This window comes from Protopterus annectens, chromosome 4.part1 (genome assembly GCF_019279795.1).
Source record: "Protopterus annectens isolate FY-2018-M chromosome 4.part1, PAN1.0, whole genome shotgun sequence".
NCBI lineage: Eukaryota > Metazoa > Chordata > Ceratodontiformes > Protopteridae > Protopterus > Protopterus annectens.
The window spans coordinates 960173866-960191127 of record NC_056734.1 but is presented as its reverse complement, the minus strand read 5'-3'; the positions used below and the strand labels follow the sequence as shown (position 1 = coordinate 960191127).

Genomic DNA, 17262 nt, shown 5'->3' with positions numbered 1-17262 from the left:
TATGGGTTTAAGTTGCAATAGTGGTGGAGTGCAGCTTGGGTTACCTAGTAAAGAGGGGTCAGGGCTTTGTTGGTTGGCCAGTTTAAGTATTGTTGAAGTAAAGAAGTTATTGAATGCATCTGTTGTTTGTAAGGGAGAGTCAGGGCAGGAGCCTAGTGGATTGGGAGTTTCAACTTTGCCTGGGGATAGAAGTGTGTTAATAGATTTCCAAAATTTTTGCGGTTGGTGGTGGGAGGATTGCTGTAGCTGGGTGTAAAAGTTATTTTTATCCTTTATGATAGCTAGCTTTGTCATGTTCCTTTTTTGTTTGAAGCTAAGGTGATCAAGAGAGTCTTTAGTGGTTCGCCATTTAGTCCAGGCTTTATTCCTACTAAGGATTAGTTGTTTAGTGTTGCTTGTAAGCCATTGAGCTGTCTTATATTTCATGCGAATTGAACGCATGGGGGCATGATGATCAAGAATAGTAAGAAAGGTTTTATTAAAGTGGTTAACAGCGTCATCTATTGGGAGAGTTTTTAGAGGAGACCAGTTAACTAGGCTAAGTTCATTTTGAAACTGATGGGGGTCAAAATGTTTTTTGCTGCGATATAAGCGAATTAGGGGAGGTGTTGTTAGATGAGTTTTGTGCCTAATGATGTATGTGAGAGAGTGGTCACTAAGGTCATCTGGGAGGGTACCTGTTGAATACTTTTGTTGGGGACTATTTGTCAAGATCCAGTCGAGTATGGTTTCTTTATTATTGTTTTTATTTGTTCTAGTTGTGGAGTTAATGGTTTGGTAGAATCCGTGCAGGTTAATAAGGGTAGATGGATTAGTTTGTTTGCATACATTCCAATCAATATTAAAGTCACCTAATAATATTGTTTCTTGAAGGAGATTAATTGAAAACCAGTTAAGTAAGTCTTCTAATATGGGGGGATTGTTGCCTGGGGGAAGATAAGTGCAGATAATATTAATAGTTTTGTGTGGGTTGAGGGAGAGTTTGGAAATAATAAGTTCAGCATTAGTGTCGTATGGAGGGGTATGAGCTGATTTACTTACTTCCAGTCCAGTTTTGAAGAGTATAGCTACTCCGCCCCCTTTTTTATTAAGACGGTCTTGTCTTACGATGTTATAGCCAGGGGGGATAATTTCATTATCTTTTATTGTGGGTTTGAGCCAGGTTTCAGTAAGACAGAGAATGTCAAATTGTTGGACTTCTAGTAGGGTGTGAAGAGCAGGAAGTTTGTTGCATATGCTACGGATGTTAAGATGAGCTATTGAGAGATTTAGGAGGTTTAGTATGTGGTGTAGGCATAGTTTTCATTTGTTGGGAATTAGGGGATAGTATGAAGGTGTTTGAGCCTGGGTTGGGGTGTATGTCCCCATCAATTAATGATAAACCTTGAATAAGGTGAGTTAATTGTGAGGGCTTGAAGCAGTGCAAGTGTTTTGTGAGTCTAAGAATAAGGTATTTGATGTGTGAGAGATGATGATATTTAGGTTCAAGATATGAGTTGCTGTATATAGACTGAGATGGGTTGTAAGTGTAGTTGGGGGGGTAGCTAGGGTGTGTCTGTGTGGAGTGCTAAAAGTAGGATTTAAAGGTTGCTCATAGTAGGTTATGAGGTAGGTAGAGGAAAGAATAGTTAAAAGAGTTAGTAGTAGGAGAGGAAGGTGAGTGTAGGACATGTTGAGATGAGTAAGAGACTGTATATAATAGGTATGTGTTCAGAGTGGCAAAGGGTGGGTGAGGGAGGAGACGACTATAGAGTGGGTGGAGAGAGGAGCAAGTTCTGGTTGGCTAAGGATTGTGGTGGGTGTGGTTATGTGGGAATAAATGTAGAGGTGCTAGGGGCGGGTGAGATTTGGGGGCAGGGAGGGGAGCGGAGTGAGCCTGAAGGGCGAACGGAGCAGGAAGAGCCAAAGGAGTAGAAAATTGCTGACAGGAAACAGTCAGGTAGAAAAACAGCAGGTAAGTTAAAAACGGGTAGTATAAATAGTAAGAAGTATTGGGGTATGTTATAAGCAGATTTGTAGTAGGCAGGTTAAGATAGGGGGTAGTTTGGCCAGGGGAAAGAATAGAGAATATAATAGAGTAAAGATCCAGGTAGAAGGCAGAAAACCAGTAAGTTTAGTAATGATCCAGAAGAGGAAAAACGAGAAGTAGAAGGGAGCCACGTAGTAGGCAAAGGTTTAGAATCAGATATATGGAGGGAAGAAAATAAGATGGAGATAGGAATAAAAGTAAGAAAAACAGCAGTATTAATGGAGAGGAGATAGGAATACCAATGGTAGTAATGGCAGTGTGGGAATGAAGGTCTGGTCAGAAAGATATAGGGGACTGTTGCTGGCTGCTGGTAGTCCTGGGCAGGTAGGTAGGCTAGGCACGCAGGTAGAATATTTAGGGTCAAACTTATAGCATCAACATACTTAGGCAGTCTTTCTGTTTGATGTGAGATGCTCCCCGACAAATGTCTTGGGTGGGGCTTCCTGGACACAGTTCAGGTCTTCCAGGAGGGGACAGATTCTTATATCAGGTATAGCTGGGTCCCAAAAGAAGGGTAAAGAATATCCTAGTTGTCTAACCCGCACAGATAGGAGACACACAGCAGCCAAGCCAGTGGTAGGGAATAAAGATTTACCTCAAAAGGAGGTGCTTTTTTGGCTCAAAAATGCACCCCTGCCAAAACTTAAAACCGTTCAACTTCAGTCATCTGCGGTGGTTCAGTCAGATTTCTTCTCTGCTTGGCTTCCTCTTCCCTATCCTTTATTCTTGTTGTCTGTATACTTATCACTGTTGCCAGCTCCTCTTTGGTCTATGGGCACTCCAAGCAGCTCTTGCAGCTTAACAGCTGAAATGCATATCAAAAGAACTACTATGCTGAATCTGCCAAGGGAAGACTAAATGTGCTGTACAAAACCTGTCCTCATACAACAATGTAACCTGCATGACGCTTTGCTGCTCTTTGTTGTGCCTTTTACATAAGCACTTTTGTTAAATGTTATTTGATTCAAACTTAGTAGGAACATGAGTCTCAAAGCTGCAAAACTTGTCAAATTCCTACAATAAGTGGCACAGGGAAAAAGCACTCATAGAATGCAAGTACTCTGAACATCACAATATGCAGACAGTCAAAAAATAAGCTCCAGCACTCATTTCCCACATACAAGCCTTTGAATATTTACTGTTTTCAATCTTTACAGCGTCTGATGTACATATTATATCTTGGCTCTACATAGGTTCAAAGGCTGTGTGCAGCTAGACCTAAACCCTTAAACTCCTGGTTTTGATTTCCAAAGCCTTAACTTGCCTATTGTGCAACTTCAACAAAAAACTGTGTCCTGATTGCAACTGGAAAATTAACTTAACTGAATGAGTCCACTGCGTGTGCAAAGGAAAAGGGACAAGCAGAAGTACATCAGCGTCATGCCTGTATCAAGAGACAAAAACGTGGTATACTTGACTACAATCAGTACAAGAAATACTGTATACTCACCATTGTTACGTTGAATTAAACCCAGATACAGCGGGCAGTGTGCAATCCTGCCTGCAATGCTACTACTATGGAATATTTTGAATGCAAACAAAAAAACCCGAAACTCCTTCCTGTTCCCCAAAGGCTAGCACCCAAAGTAATCCCCTAGTCTGCCTACTCTGAAGACAGGCTGTATAGTAGGAAAGCTTCTGTCATAATTTCAGTTTGTATGCTATGTGCTCCAAGCATGAAGTGGATTTCGGTACATTACTCAGACCATATGTTAAAATCTCCTGCGTACTTGGGTTGTACACCCATGTGCAAGCTTACTTCCATGCATTCATATGCTTCTCATACTGAGCATCCAAGTGCTCTGGATTGTGCGGAATGCTCCGCATTTATTGACGAGTGAAGCCACTGTTCCTCATTGCATTTAATGACAAGTGAAGCCACTGTTCCGCATTGAACAGCTGTGGCTCCACTACAAGGATTTTGACTTGTTTGTGTACAGCAATTACTGCCAATCGGCATTGCGGTATACAAACCAATGCATAGCTCTGCTGCCCTCTACATTATACAACGTTGGCTGTGCTCCACAGTTTTTGATTGGCTCACAGACCACATTTACAACCAACAGTGAATGCTGTCTTTGAGCCAATCAAGACAAGAGCCTCAGGAGGACAGGAGCCAATGGCCGCTCCCCAATACAAGCCAATCATGCTCCGGGAAGCCTTTTCGTGCCCAAATAATGGATCGGGAATTTTACGTTTAGGTCCCCAACAACTCAGAAAGAGGACTGGAGAAGCACAGCACAGAAGATATGACCTTATACCCCCTTGTTTGCTGAGGTACCACATTGCTGTAGTGTTGTCTGTAACCACCTGAAGAGAACCAGGAGTCCACAAGTGGTGAAAGACTTCCAAGGCATGGATCACTTACTTATATTTAGCTTTATTGGAAAGGCTCACCCAGACTCTGCTACACTTTGCTGTGAGGGAAAGGTTGGTTTGCTTTTTATTTGTTGTATTTTGTATTAGTTTATTGCCTTTTTATATTTCGAGTGCTGTGATTTTTTGTTTTCTTTACCTTGTGTTTTGCTTCGGTTCTGCTTTTAACTGCATATTAAAACTTCAAAAGACCCCACAGCTCTGTCTCTTGCGAGTCAGGCAGAAAATGTTCTTCAAACCCCCCCCCCCCCATCACTGTCATGTTAAATACCACTGTCTTTCTAGTTGCCTGCTTCTTATGTTAATTTTACCATATATCTCATTTCCTCTCTACTTTCACTGGCTTGTGTGAGTGAGCACAAAATTATCATTTTATGAAATCACTCCCCTTCAACTATTTAAATGTTTTGGCCATTCTACTGTATTCCATAGTACCAGACTACAAAAGTGATCACCCCCTTTCAATCTATCTTGCCATTTTAAAAATAATGACTCTCCACTAAAACTTAACTTTTGTTGCCTACTTTCACATCTAACTTCTCTAGTGCACACTGCAGTGTTTAGGATAAACCATTTTTTTCATCTTACCTTTAAGCATCCCTGTGACTAGCACTTGCTCTAATACCTGCTGGAAAGCACTAAGAAGCCTTAAACTGATACAAACACTCAACTCTCCTTATTAATAAGGAGAAATTAATCGTAGGCACTAAACAGCCTATAATTGCAAAGTACCTTGCTAAGGTAAGGGAAAACCGCTCCTGTACTTTTCAAAAAAAGCACCAAACCAGGCATGTCCAAGGGTCAGCTTACGTTGATTTCTCCTGTCCACCTGGTGAATCTGGGCATACTGGGGCAATGCAGCAATTTCCTCATGTACACAGACAACCCTCTCTTCCTACCACCCAACACTACAACCTGTGAGAGATGCACTTACATAGCCAAACTGGAAACAAAGCTCTCTCCACCCAAGATTGTGCTAGACAGTCAAGAGGAGAAGGTTAACACCCACACTACACCTCAAGCAACACATACCCCTTCTAAACTCACACCACCAACACCCACACATAGCAACATTAAATCCACATATGCAGAGGCCCTTAACTGGAATCTGCCCAAGCAACAAGGACCTCCGAAGCTGAAACACAAACACCAATCACAACCAAAGTGTCACATAGCTCAACACCAGTGTGCCACCCAGCAACAGCCCCTAAGGCAAGACAATGTACCTAACACTTCAGTGTGCCTGACTATAGTCTCGCCTATGACTGGTGTCCCACTCATCAGGCTGAACAAGGAGAAAATTACAGTGAGCTGCCTGTCGGGTGCCAGGATCCGCCACATAACTCATGCACTCAAGTCACCCCACAACAAGTACAAATATGACACTGTCATTGTCCATGTTGGAGTGAATGACTTGAGACGTACCTCCCTGCACTACATGAAAAGAGACATGGAAGAGCTCTCGGATCATGTGGCCCATGCAGATATGACCCTAGCTCTGAGTAGCATCCTGCCTTCGCCCAGAATGATACCACAATACAAGGACAAAATGATTGACTTCAACAATTGGCTAAGATTCTGGTGTCATTCAAAGGGGATCCAGTATCTGTCTGCCTGGGACAACATGATTGAAAGACCACGATGCTTTGCCAAAGATGGTCTGCACCTGTCGCCTCTGGGATTCAGGTTACTGGTAAATGCTCGTCACCCCTATAGTGCCTTTTTTTAGGAAAAGTTCAAAGGACTAAACCACAACCATAACAAGTACAAGCATGCAAAATCTGAAGGGAATGCTACTCAATGCTAGAAGTCTAAACCTCAAAATGCACTCTCTCGAGGCACTCCTACAAATGGAGAACATAGATATCTGTGCAGTAAATGAGACCTGGTTCAAGGCTCCAGAGAGCAGCCCTGCAAAACCAGGCTACAACTCTTACCACACTTTTCGGCAACCAAACCAGGATCGAAACACTAAAGGTGGAGTGTCCATATTCACACACCACCAGGTTAGTTGCCCAACACAATGCGTCTGAAATTCTCCATGTGCAACTAACACTAGGTAAGACTGCAATCCAAACTGTAGTTTGCTACAGATCCTCCACCATGCCCAAGATTCTCACTACACCTTTCTAAACATACTGGAAAAAATTTAATATACAACCAAACACCCTAATACTGGGTCACCCTACCCTGCCATTAACTGGGAAAACTACTCGTGTACCAACACCTTTGCCCAACGGTTCTTGGAATTCATAAATTCCAATGCCCTGGATCAACTAATCCATAGTCCCAGCAGGGGCTCCAATATCCTAGACCTGGTCATTACCAACATGGGAAACCGATGCTCGACACCTATGGTCACCCCCTCATTGGTCATCAGACCATACGCTAATCACCCTTAACATCTACATCCCACTCCCCAGTAAGGAAACCTCCATAAAAAACTTCTCCAAAGCCAACTTCATGCTACTCAAGTCAGAAGTTACAAACTTCATGACATCCATGCAGACGGGAACTGAAAGTTCGACTGCGGGGTCCTACACTAAGGCACTGTACAAGCACATCCACTCATGCATGAATCGTGCCATCCCAAATAGAATCAAGATGCGCTCCTCCAAAAAAAGGAAGCCAATCTGGTGGTCCCCTGCCATAAACAAACTTTACAACAAAAGGAAGAAACTGTTGCAGAAAACTGGAAAATCCCAGGATGCAAAAAACTCCCTTTCCAGTCTCAGTAAGAAGCGGAGATCCCTCATAAAATCCTTCAAAGCTAGTTACGAAAATAAAATTGCCAAAGATTCCAAAGACAACCACAAGGCATTCTATAACTATATCAAGAATCTAAATGGCAATGATCAGATCTGCTCTGAGCTACAACAGAATGGCATTAAATATACTGATCCCAAGGATATTGCCAGTATCCTGGCAGATCGATTCAGTGCCAACTTCACCCGCCTCTCACCCCCTAAATGACCCATCTCAATACTGGAAGATTGCCAAATTCTGGTAATAATGGCCACACAGGTAAAAAAAATCACTTTCCAAAGCTAAGAAAACAGCATCCATGGGACCAGATGATAACCCAGGCTGTGTACTACATGAACTACAAAATGAACTGGCACCTCACCTAAGTGTCATGTTTAATAATACCCTCACCTCAGGCTTCATGCCCACTGAGTGGCGCACAGCTACAGTTATCCCACTCTACAAGGGGGGGGATCCACCTTGGATCCCGGGAACTACTGCTCCATCAGTCTGACAAGCCTGATCTGCAAGGTCATGGAACATATCATGGAACTTATAAACAAAGACATTGGCAACCTTAAAACACTGGACCCCACCTGGTTTGGGTTCGTGAAGTGCCGATCTTGTCTCCTGAACCTGACTGACTTCTTCAAATCAGTCTCCAGCCGTGGACGAAGGTAAGGCAGTCCACACAGCCTATCGGGACCTCGCCAAGGCCTTTGACACCATCCCCCACTCTGGAACCATAGATAAACTTACTAAGCTGGGCATTAATCCCTACATCACTCGATGGGTTGCCAACTGGCTTACTGACAGAACCCACACTGTAAAAGTAGCCAACTCCAAATCCAGCTCCAGACAAGTGGAGTACCTCAGGGTTCAGCCCTGGGACCTCTTGTTTGGCATCTACTTCTCTGAAGTACAGGCCAACACTAAGAGACTCTGGCTAACAAAGTTCACAGATGACTGCAAACTGAGAGCCATTACTGAATCCCCAAATGATGTCGATATTTTACAAAAGGGCCTTACAGAAACAGATGCTTGGTGGCAGAGCCATGGGCTCACGCTCAATGTCAAGTAATGTGTAGTTATCCCCTTTGGGAAAAAACATGTACACGTGAATTACCACATAGGTGGCAGTACACTAAGCCAAGTGTGATAAGAGACTTAGGGACACAGGTGGACAGTGGTCTCACCTTCAATAACCACATCGCCACAACAGTCAGGAAATCCTATGTGGCACACCTCATCATGAAGGGCTTTTTATCCAGAAAAAAGGAGGTCATTGTCCCACTGTACTCATCCCTCATTAGACCCATTATAGAATACAAAGCCCTATCCGGTATGTACCTCAAGACATCTGCAACAACTGGAAAGGCCGCAGAAATACCTCACTAAAAGAATCACAGGCCTAAAGCAGATGCCCTATGCTGACCACCTTAAAAAACTTCAGCTATACTCTGTTGCACATAGTCTACTCCGAGGGGATCTCTGCTCTACATACAAGGCCATGTCAAACCCAGAACTGTTGGACATGCTACACTTAAAGAAATCCCAATCCCTCAGAGCCACACGCTCCAGGGATCTAAACCTTGTCATCACAATAAACAAAACATGCTGGAGGGATAGGTTCCTGACCCAGAGACTCCCCAGACTCTGGAACAGACTGCCCATACATGTCAAGCAGAGCACCTCTTTGGCCCTCTTCAAAAGGAACCTTGCTGATTGGATGAGAGAAAGGAAATTCACCCCAGGGATCACGTCAATTGCCCTGCTAGACGGGGATCTAGGAAAGTAAATAGTGTGGGAAGAAATAGCCAGGAAATTGTTATGGCTAGGCTTGTATAGGCCCTAGGGCAGATAGCTTAATATCAACCTACGATACTGATGTGCTTCTGTGCATCCATGGGGCCCAAGTAGCCTGCACTTACACTCCCATTAACATAACTGCTCAAACGAAGTCAGACAATCTGTCTGGACAGATTACACCAGAACAGGAAGGAAGGAGGGATATCTTGGATTAATACTAGAATGTGCTCTCCACCACTGTAACTCTTGGCTGATGAAGGGCAGCACTGGTAACTGAGATTTCAGGGGATGTAGGTGCAGAGTCCAATAATTCTGAACATACCATTAAATTTTCCTTATGTGGAGATAGTCTAGTGGTATCATGGATAATACAAGTCCTATAATTTGAAGGAATTACCTTGCTTAAAGTGAAGTTCCTCCTGAAGAATTCCTGCAATACCATCAGGTAATACAGGACTTTGGCTTTCACTCCAACAAAAGAACAGCCATCTTTCACAATTAAGGAACCTAGAAAGGAGGAGTCTTTGTGAGGGTGTCAGGCACAACTTCTAAAGATTCAACTTGAACCCTAGATAGAACAGCAAGGTAGATATCTTCCCCAGTTATTCCAAACACTTACTGCCTCTACACAGACCAGCAAGTCACCAGCAAGTCATCCAATGTAAAAAGAGATGTAAATGCCAAGATTCCAGCAGTTAGCCATTACCAGGGCAAGGCATTTGGTAAACATGTGAGGTTCAGTGGATAACCCATATGGCAATACAGAGAACTGATGCAGCAAACCAGATAGGTCTCATATCTTCTGAAGCGATGCGCAATGGGGATACGGTGATATGTATCCTTCAAGTCAAGGGCTACCATGAAGCAGCCATCTGGTAAGAAGCACTGTCTTCATGGTGAGCATATTGAATTTGGTGATCTTGACAAAGAAAGGACAGGTCCAACACCTATCTCCAAGATGGCTCTTTCTGGGAACCAGTAAACGTCTGGAATAGAAACTTTTTTTTTTAAAGGAGAAGTAACCAGTTCTATGACCCCCCCCCCCCAAGTCTAGCATTAACTGGACTATAAGACAGAATAACTTGAGCCACCACTCATGCAGGTCTTCTGTATTGACCTAAGGTGGATGTTCATTTCACTGGCACCTGCAACCACTGCTAAGAATGTTCAGCACCCATTTGTCAGATGCTGATGGCCAATGTGCCTTGCTGAGAGCCACCTATCATGCTGGGGCATTCAGTTGAGGACATGGGAAAAGATGGGTGCCATGCCTCAGTACAATCATAGGTTAGGAGGAAAGTTATTCTGTTTGTGATAGGAATCTAAGTTCTCATCCTGACATTTTGATCGGGTGCCTTGACTGTTCAGCTAGGACATCTTTTGTTTAGCTGTGAAAATTGCCCTGCTTAATAGAAGGAAACTTGTGAATATGGGACATTTTTGACACCACTTGCATTAGTTTACTTCTACCATCACAATGCTTAAAGATCTGATTTGTCTGTTTCAGAAGCTGATCAGAAACAAGTGGGGCATTCATACTCATTAACTCATCAGAAAAGTTGAGACTGTGCAACCCGACATACCACCTTAACGCCACAGGCATCACCGCATTTCCAGAAACAGCACTGGTCCCTTCCAAGGGGCTCTTACTTGAGAAATATTTGACACTGACGCACATTTTGCCAAGCAGATAAAAATGCAGTGAATTGGTCTAAACCTTACATACACCTAAACAAACTTCAGTGTAAAATTCAATGAGTTATACACCTTACAGGCTATCATGCTGGACTGAGCCAGCTTCTTTCCTTTTAGATTCTAGCTACTTGCCTAGAATATCTAAGGGACTGGGTTTGATGACAATAGCCTTTTTGTTGGAAGATAACACTGGAGACAGCAGCAGGGGGGTTTTGAGACTAAACATTGTCAACCCCACCCAGAAATTCTTAAACACAGTTTTAGGCAAAGACTCATTCAATAGAGAATTGCCAGCTGTCTTAAAACCAACCATTCTCCAACACTAGGATTAATGGAGGGAAGGTCACCACATCAGGGTACTTATCCTCCAAAAGAACATACTGTTGTGATCTTGGTAAGATTGCTCCCAACTGAATACATAATCTAGCCAGTGTATGGGAAAAAAGAGAATCTGCTTGATTTTCTGTACCTGTTTTTCCTCAAAGAAAGCTGACTGCTCAGACTTGGACACTTCTGAATTTTCAAATTCTGAATCACTTTCAAACTCAGAATCCCTGGATGGCTGAATAGGGGTGTGACCCTTGCTATTACTCAACCTGGCTTTGCACCCCATATTTAAATGCCTAAATAATGGACTTAGTCATTGCCACCACCTCAGGTGGAAACTCTTACTACGTCACAAGGCAACAGTATTATGAGGTTTTTTTCTTTGCATCCACTACACTAGTAGGAGAATTCCCTGGGGAATGTGTATCAAGACTGGCAACAGATTCTGCAATCCCCGACTTCTCTTGGAAGTCAAGAAGTTTTGCTCTCTTGTACCTGAACCAGGCATTGGTACACTCGGCGAGGATGTCTGATCTTTATGTCATGTACAGTTGTGGTATTATCACTACACCAGGGAACCTGGAAGCAAAAGGCAGCAAGTGGTCCAAACAGCCTGCTTAAGACTACTGCTTAATTAGAAGCCATAGGCTGAAGCATATTTGGGCGGCCACAGTGGTGCAGCAGTTAGCATTGTCGCCTCACAGAAAGAGGTTCTCCGGTTAAATCCTCGGCCGGGGTGCCTTCGGTGCGGAGTCTGCATGTCCTTCCTGTGGTCGCGTGGGTTTTCTCCAGATGCTCCGGTTTCCTCCCACATCCCAAACATGCTGTAGGTGGATTGGACACTCTAAATTGGCACTAGGCCTGAGTGCGTGCATGTGTGTGCCTTCCGTGGAAGGTTGGACGCTGGGCTGGCAATTCGACACCGTAAAACTCTACTGCCAATCATGAGTGGACAGGTGATCCACTGTGGCAATCCCTAACCGGGAAAAGCTGAAAGACGAAGAAGGCTGAAGCATATTTCTTGACTTGTTCTGCCTCCCCTGGCTGTGCATACCAAGTGTAATCTCCTAATCTGAAACAAGATGTATTGAAAAGTTTACTCACCACCACAGATAGTGTCAGCAGACAGTGGCTCAATCAAAATGACATCTGTGGAGACTGTTATAGTTCAATTTCCAAACTGTGCAGATCTTAATATAAGATGGCATTCGAAGGTTAAAAATTATGCTTTGACACACTCCAGCAATAGACATGTGGCTGCAACTGAGTCTAATACAGTACTGAAGAAAATGGGGGGAGAAGGGAGGAGTTAACTAACAGAGCTAGGCTACAGAAGAACAGCCAGGACAAAAATACAATAAAGGCAATTTCTTAGCTGAACAGCACATACACAAGCATACTTGGTCCCCTTCTTTTCTCTGTTTTTATAAATGATCTTCACACAATCATCCCCAGAGCCACCTGCATCCAATATGCGGACGACTCTACCCTGATCTGCTCTGATCTCTCTCTCCAGAAACTCCAAGCAGCCACCCAACAATGTTTTGTCAAAGTTGAAAAATGGTTCTCTGACCTGAAACTCATACTAAACCCAACTAAAACCAAGTTACTTCTATTTTTCCCCTCGTCTACCACTCCCTTAGCCCTAGAACCACAACCTGCTAATCCTAGGTCCTTTTTTGTGGAATCCTTTAATGGCACCATCATCGAGCCCATCTCCTACACCAAGCTATTAGGTGTCACTATTGACCACAAGCTCAAATTTGATATGCACATTGCCCAAACCATTAAGTCAGTTAACAAGAAACTAGGTTCAATGTACAGAATCAGGAACTTTCTTACTCCTCACGCAAAATTAACCATTGCCCGTACTCATCTCCTTTCCACCCTACTATATGCCTCCCCGATATTTTCCTTCCTCAATAAACGTGAGCTCAATAACCTTTCTACTACCTACCACCATATAGCCAGATTCATAACAGGAACACCCTATCGTACCCACCATTGCCTCAACCTCAAGAAACTCGGCTGGTTAGGACTGCCCAATCTTCTTAAATTTAATCAACTCACGGAAGCATTCAAAATAAATAATCAACCTGACAAAACCCCCTCACTGAGCAAAATCCTGACCCCCTACACCAACTTAAGTTCCCTTCGGTCATCAAACAGCATTCAAATATTAACCACCAAATCTAATAACATGGGCGGCGATGCTCTTTATGCTAACTCTACTGGAAAGCAATGGAATTCCCTTCCCAACAACCTTAGGCTCATGACTTCACTCAATCTATTCAAAAATAATCTCAGAGAATATTTTAAGTCCCACTGGTTGTGCCCATGTCCAAGCCCAGATTAATTCCTATAGGTATCACAGTACCCTACTCTCATCTCTCTCACAAGCTATTATCTAGCATTTTACTTCCACCACATGTACCCATGTCATGTGACCAACTTAACTTATGATTTTTTTCTACTAGCATGTATATATAGATGTCTTATTGTTTTGCTATCTTTATAAATGTAGTACTTCTATCCAATTGTAGTGTGTTACTTTTCTTATTATTGGGAGCTTTTCTCCCCGGGCCTCTACTGAAAAAGGATATGTATCCAGCTAGACTAGCCCGGTCAACAAATGTAAAATAAATAATAAATAAAATAAAATAAACATAACATGACTTATTTCCATTTGTTTTTTTTTAAAGGTGAACGAGGGGTAAATGGTGGTTGGGGAAGGGCACCCTATCGGAATTGGAGTCAGGGGACAAAACTATCCAGCTCAAATCGCAAATACTCCCTACACTGCCAGCCCATTAAAAGGATGGACAAATCCCCTATTCTCCCCTCCGAGTATCAATCTAAAGACCATTTCTACAGGGATACTACTCTGTACGCTGCAGTGAAAATACAGTATATTTTCATTAACAGTTCAAAGCACAAAATACAACCTAAAAACATTATAATACATGAAATATATCAAATTGATGAAAAATTCCTGTCACAAGTGTTTTAACATGCAAAATGGAACTAAAAGCAAAATCTGTAGTCTATTTCTGCAGAGGTTACTTTTCTAAATACTGCACTGTAGAAAATGGTAGTTTCAGTAAAATTTCCAAAGCACAAAATAAACGGGCAAAAGACTTTAAAGCTAGTTTAGATTCAAATTAATAGATAAACACTAAAACAGTTTTAGACGAGAAGTAGATCATAAAATAATGAAAAATTCCTGTCAGAAATCTAACATACAAAATGGCACCAATATTGCAATACAAGTGAAAAAAAAAAATCATTAAAAAAAAAAGTTGGAAATCTGCTCAACCAAATCAAGTACTCGTACCCCCCCCCCAAAAAAAAACTGCAACATCAACAAGTTTTCCTCAAAAAGCTTTGAAATGGAATTGCCTCACTCTCCTAATCAAAATAAAAACTGAAGCATACACAACATTTCTTATCAGAAAAAAACAGTCAAAGCAGCAGAATACACTATTCAAGCACTATAGCAAAAGACACAAGGAAAATAAATCCCAAGAAGGTTTCTTATCGGAGTTAAGCAGCTAAAAATCCTGAGAAAGAAGCAGTCTTCTCAAAAATCCTGCTCTAACTGTGGCACTAGAAAACTGAAAGGGTCCTCTCAGTTTGTCAGAAAGGCAGCTCCTTTACTCAGTGTCAGTAAGGCAATCATAGCCGGCCTTAGGCATAGGCCAACTAGGCAGCCGCCTAGGGCGCCGCTGTAGCAGGGGCACTTTTCCAGTATTTTTTTGGTGTAGGTAGACCAGGATGGGGGCACCAGGTGGTGTGGCGGGGGTGCCATGGATCCCTTTTGCCTAGGGCACCAGTTGATCTAAGGCCGCTCCTGAAGGCAATATGTTTGTTTATCTAAATAATGGCAAAAATAAAGAAACTAATAGTATCAAAGTTTTGTTAAAACTTAAAATTACTACACAGCCTGGAATCAAGTAGCCACAGACAAAAAAAAATCTTCATGCTTTAGTGAAGGTTTTCCACCAAAGACTTGGAACTTGTCTTGCATTTTATCTCTCAATTTCCAAGTTTGATCACTTCTTACCATTCAAAACAGGTTTCTCCAGAATAAACGATTTATCAGAAATTAGGATATAAAGAAAATGAAACCAAATTCTTCACAATAAGACTTACTTTAGAAAATACATTAAATGGTCTGGTCAGTGGAGTGGGATGCTATGCAAAATCAAGAGTTTCAATAGTCTGTACTACAACTTTAAGTATCTGAAAAGTGGAACTTTTACACTAAAAATACAATTGTTAGAGGAATGCGGATTTACCAACATGGGAATGAATACCAGCTTACAATATAATTTGGAAGCGGGTGAGAAAAAGCTGCAGATAATAACTACAGGCTAATCCTATAAAACATATGCCACAGTTAAGAATGCAAACAGAGTAACAAATGTGTGACAAAAAATAAATAAATAACTATACTGGGACTATAAAGAGAAAAGATCAAGTGGCAATCCTAAACTGAAAGTAACACTACAACTAATGTACACCGATGTACTCACGGGGCAACAACCCACTGGAACTCACCTACACGCAGAAAGACCACAACACTGAACATAGACAGCAACGTGGGGATCACCACACCAAAAAAAGTTGATAACTTCTTGGGCTGGGTACGCCTGCTGTGCGTTGGCACAGTGGCGGCAGCGGTTCCTGTTACCCCATCGTCTGGAACGTTGTCACCCACCACTGGAGGTGACTGGTGATCCTCCGAGACGCTGAACAAGCGGTAATGCAGCAATGGAGTCTTTTCGGTCATAGCTGGACAGAACAGCTCAGTACCAAGCAACGTAACGAGGCGATAGTTAATTCATAACTTCTACGTTAGAACTTTCAGCAGGTCCCCTTGTAAACTTCCCAGTTACATGATCCCAGCCCATAAGTGGATCATCTGATAGAGCTCACGTGACAGCATTCCTATCTGCCCTGAGCGCGAGGGTGCTGTCCTTAACTGCCGCGCTGGTATCAAATCATTCTGCAATTTAATTCCACTTTTACTTCACTTTCATTTAACATTTACTCATTGTTTAGTAAGTTTGTGATAAATTTCTGAGGGCAAAAGGAGAAGCGCGCTGTTTAGGAAACAGTAAGCGTCTCAATTAAATTTGAGGTTACTGTGATTTATTTTGCAACTAACAGCAGAATCGAAACTTGTAAATCCAGTCGCACAGTTCCTCATTTTTAGTAGTTGAAAGTAAGTCTCCGTTTGTCTTTTTAAAGCAAGTTAATAAAATAGGTTGGGCCGCTTGACTGATACTGCGATACTACGATACTACAAGTGCACGTTTATTTATTTTATTTGTCTCTCACCCAAATAAGAAAACTTATGCAATAAAGTACTCTTCTTAATGGCATCACCACCACCGCTAGACTGCAGACAGCTCGATAGAATACTAAGTATTAAAACAACAATAAATAATGTTCCCTTAGTTATACTACTGAGAAAAGTTACGTGGTACCAATCTGTTTTAACCAAAATGTTTAACCGTACTTGTAAAATATAGAGTTTCTAATGTTAGCAGTGTTTGCCTCCCCAGAACAATAATAATCAACAACTTTGAAAAAACATCCCATCCTTTCTCTTCCAAATTGCACGTCGGACTCACCATGAAAAGCTGACCTCTGGAAAATTGAGGAGTCATACTACGGTATTGGGTCGCTTCATAACAACAGAAATAGAACCGAATGAAAACTCAGCATTAGCTGTAATTTTATTTGGCAGTTCAACCAATTTGCTTCTAACTTGTACTAGTTTACAGAATAATGTTGCTGTTAGAATCTCAAGGAAACACTGATAACACCCAACTGACTAGTTCCTGACTGCACCCGTCAAGCTCTGAGCATTAAAAACATAGCAATAGAAAACTTTAATATACTACACTATGTATATTTAGGGGTTAAGATGGCTTTATATAGGTATAATTTATTTATTTAATATAGACATTATGAAGAACATCAGTAAATCTAGACTAGGAGCAATAAGACTAAATTTCTGGGCCAAAATCATAGCCGATAAGAGGAATGCCTGTGTAGGATAAATGCATAGGCTAAGTGAGAAAGAAAACCTGTAGCTTTGGAAATCATTACAGATCTATGTCATGCATACCTACACTTTAAGCAGGTATGCATGACATACCTGCATAGAGTGCAGGTTGCATGACATATAACTGCACGCTACGCAGCATTCACACAATTGTGTTAGTATGAAAAAAATAAATAAATAAAACTGAATGTCACTCAGTAAAGCT

The 17262-nt window shown here is 42.0% G+C and overlaps 1 protein-coding gene across 2 annotated transcripts in view; it reads right to left on the bottom strand.

Annotated features, from left to right (window-relative positions):
* LOC122801135 (solute carrier family 12 member 9-like) overlaps window positions 1-16737 on the bottom strand; it is a 1658551-nt gene extending 1641814 nt beyond the window's left edge. Inside the window, exon 1 of one of the 2 annotated variants that reach the window (XM_044070675.1) lies at window positions 16621-16737. Coding sequence is in view for 1 of the 2 variants with exons in the window: in XM_044070674.1 (XP_043926609.1) it covers window positions 15542-15773 (232 nt within the window). In the remaining variant the exon portion in view is untranslated. Of the gene's footprint in view, window positions 1-15541; window positions 15984-16620 lie in introns of those variants that run through there. The other variant, XM_044070674.1, reaches the window with a different exon arrangement.
* Window positions 16738-17262: the final 525 nt, after the last annotated feature.